At 36.8% G+C, this 3074-nt stretch overlaps 1 protein-coding gene across 1 annotated transcript; it reads right to left on the bottom strand.

Moving 5' to 3' along the window:
- Positions 1–206: 206 nt before the first annotated feature.
- LOC133184047 (uncharacterized) lies at positions 207–1925 on the bottom strand. Its single transcript, XM_061318918.1, has one exon. The coding sequence runs from the start codon at positions 1923–1925 to the stop codon at positions 207–209; it is 1719 nt and encodes a 572-aa protein (XP_061174902.1).
- Between the last annotated feature and the right edge of the window lie 1149 nt (positions 1926–3074).

Below are 3074 nucleotides of genomic sequence, written 5' to 3'. Positions count from 1 at the left end.
GTCGTTGATATATCTAAATGTCGAATTGCAGGCCACAGCAAGTGTTTTTGAATAAATTCTGCTGCAGGTGAATATAAAAATGGGTCTGCTAATAGCGGGCACTATAGGTACCCATGGAAATAAAACAAACGGCGTGAATATAATTCTTATTCCTAAATTAGTTGACGATTTAAGACTGGTTAAATTGACATTTGTAAAAGTAATATTTATTTCAAATACTTGAGTTTCATTATTTCTCCACTTTTCTTTTTATAGTCAGCAACAAAGAGATTATCCTCTACATCTATACACAGTCCCCGAGGTTTAACCATTCCACAGTCTATATAACGGAGGAACTGACCATCCCGGTCAATGATATGAACGCACTTATTCATTTCGTCAGCTATAAGTATGTGACTAAGGATGTCTGAAATGATTCCTCGGGGAGTAAATTTTTGATTCCATTTTGGAGAAGGGTTATGCCCAGAGTACCTGAATCTCAATTTCCCTGCTTGATTAACCACTACAACAACTTCACCATCAGCCACACAGATATCCAGGTTCCTGTTTTCAGTGATGTATTTTATCCTGTCATAATAGCTAGTACATGGATATAGAGGTTTACCTTCCTCATCGAGCTGAATGGTTTGTTTCTCTATGAAATCAGAAAAACGGACAACTTTTGTCTGAAATTGGTTGCTATCACGCATGGTTGCCAGGAAGTCACCAGTTTTTCTATCATAATCCATGATTACCAGGAGGTCATCAGAGGAAGTGCTACAAACACCTTGAGGTTTCCAATTATGTAACTCGATCGTGTGTGGTACTTCCTTCTTGTCAATGTTTACTTTTTTCCCCTGCGGATGGCAATAAACTAGATCTCCATTTCGTGTCACTGCTATGTGTAAAGGACCTGAGAAAAAACATTCTATCTTGACATGAAATGACCTAATTAGTGACTCGTGATACGATTTCTGATTGATGCTGAAGAGTTGAATGACACTGTAGTCGCCACTTGCCCAAATTTCTGCATTATTTAGACAGACAATATTTTGGAGAAATGTGAACCCAGTGTTTATAGTGGTCATGGTCTCTGGTTTATCAAGTAGTTGTTTGGCTGGAGGACAGGGCGTGGTTTCTGCAATTTGCTTAGCCATATTTGAGTTGTAGACATGGTCGTCTTTTGTCAAGGACAACGTTCCAAAAAGTTTCAGAATCTGATCTTGTTGAATTTCTTTTGGCGAAAATGATGGTAAAGAAATATCAATGTGAGGTGAACTTTTTTGTAATGTGGATACTTTACTTTTATATTGAAAAAGCAAAGACATATCATTAGATTGAAGAATTTCTTCAGACGAATTCAAGTAAGAATCAATATTTGAAATATCCCGTATTATTTCTTCCCTGTGATTTTTTATAATTTTCACATGTGCATTTTTTATCTCAGCGAGTTCAGTTTGAAGTTGATTGACAACTTTATCAATTTTTCTGTGCCAGTCGTCTCCTAATTTCCTTATAGATTCAGAAATTTCTTTGCATTTCGTTTCTAGTCTATCCATCTTCATTTGTACATCTGCCACGATACCATCGTAAGTTGGAGAAATGTTCGCTTTTATTTTCCCAATGTCTTGTTGTATTTCTTTCCTTTTGGACGAATACATTTCACGAAGTAGAGATATTTTGTGACTTACATGTTTTTCAGATGCAACACATGCACTACATATCGGAATGTCACAATGTTTACAGTACATTTCACATCGTTCATTGGGGTGTAATTTACATCCAGGGTAGAGAGGAGTGGACTTTCTAGACTGAAATTTGACGACTTGATGATTTTTGGATTCATCAGAAATCATGTGTTTTCCTACGCAAGCTGTGCACAGGTTGACAAGGCATGTATCACAGTGCATCTGTACCACAGCAGTCTTACAAACGTCACAACGCATCATCAACGCAACATTTCTTTCCATTTTTTTTAATTAATACAAGTGATCTGCAAGCAAAAATAGAAGAACATGCATTTAAAAAAAAAGAAAGATATGTGGAAAATCTACTTTTCATTTGTTGTATTTTCACATTATGCTTATCAAGATTTTCCTTATAATTTTTAGCTCACCTGAGCTGAAAGTACAAGTGAGCTTTTCTGATCACATTTTGTCTGTAGTCCGTCTGTCTGTCCATCTGTCTGTAAACTTTTCACATTTTCGACTTCTTCTCCAGAACCACTGGGCCAATTTCAACCAAACTTTCCACAAAGCATCCTTGGGTAAAGGGGGTTCAAGTTTGTTCAAATGAAGGGCTATGCCCTCTTCCAAGGGGATATAATTAAGAATAAGTGAAAAATTAATAGCATCTTTTAAAAATCTTCTTTTCAAGAACCACAGGGCCAGGAAAGATGAAACTCATGTGGAGGCATCCTCAGGTAGTGAAGATTCATGTTTGTTCAAATCATGACCCCCGGGGGTAGGGCGGGGCCACAATAAACAATCAAAGTTTTACATAGAAATATATAGGAAAAATCTTTAAAAATCTTCTTCTAAAGAACAGCAATGCCTTGATTGGTCATATTTATATGGAAGCATCCTCAGGCAGTGTAGATTCAAGTTTGTTCAAATCATGACCCCCAGGGGTAGGTTGGGGCCACAATGGAGGATCAAAGTTTTACATAGAAATATATAGGGAAAACTTTAAAAATCTTCTTCTCAAGAACAGCAAAGCCATGATGAGTCTTATTTATATGGAAGCATCCTCAGGTAGTGTAGATGCAAGTTTGTTCAAATCATCACCCCCTGGGGTAGGATAGGGCCACAATGGAGGAAGTTTTACATAGAAATATATAGAAAAAATCTTTAAAAATCTTCTTCTAAAGAACAGCAAAGCCCTGATTGGTCATATTTATATGTAAGCATCCTCAGGTAGTGTAGATTCAAGTTTGTTCAAATCATGACCCCCTGAGGTAGGGTGGGCCCACAATGGAGGATCAAAGTTTTACATATAAATATATAAGAAAAATCTTTAAAAATCTTCTAAAGAACAGCAAAGCCCTGATTGGTCATATTTATATGGAAGCATCCTTAGGCAGTGAAGACTCAAGT

Source organism: Saccostrea echinata, unplaced genomic scaffold, assembly GCF_033153115.1.
Source record: "Saccostrea echinata isolate AGI-Se365-2 ecotype Australia unplaced genomic scaffold, CSIRO_AGI_Sech_v1 ptg000009l, whole genome shotgun sequence".
NCBI classification, from domain to species: Eukaryota; Metazoa; Mollusca; class Bivalvia; order Ostreida; family Ostreidae; genus Saccostrea; species Saccostrea echinata.
This window is presented reverse-complemented; position numbering and strand designations above follow the sequence as displayed.

What these genes read in the sequence shown, in the direction of transcription:
- LOC133184047 (XM_061318918.1), bottom strand. Translation starts at nt 1,925, where the DNA reads ATGCGTTGTGACGTTTGTAAGACTGCTGTGGTACAGATGCACTGTGAT.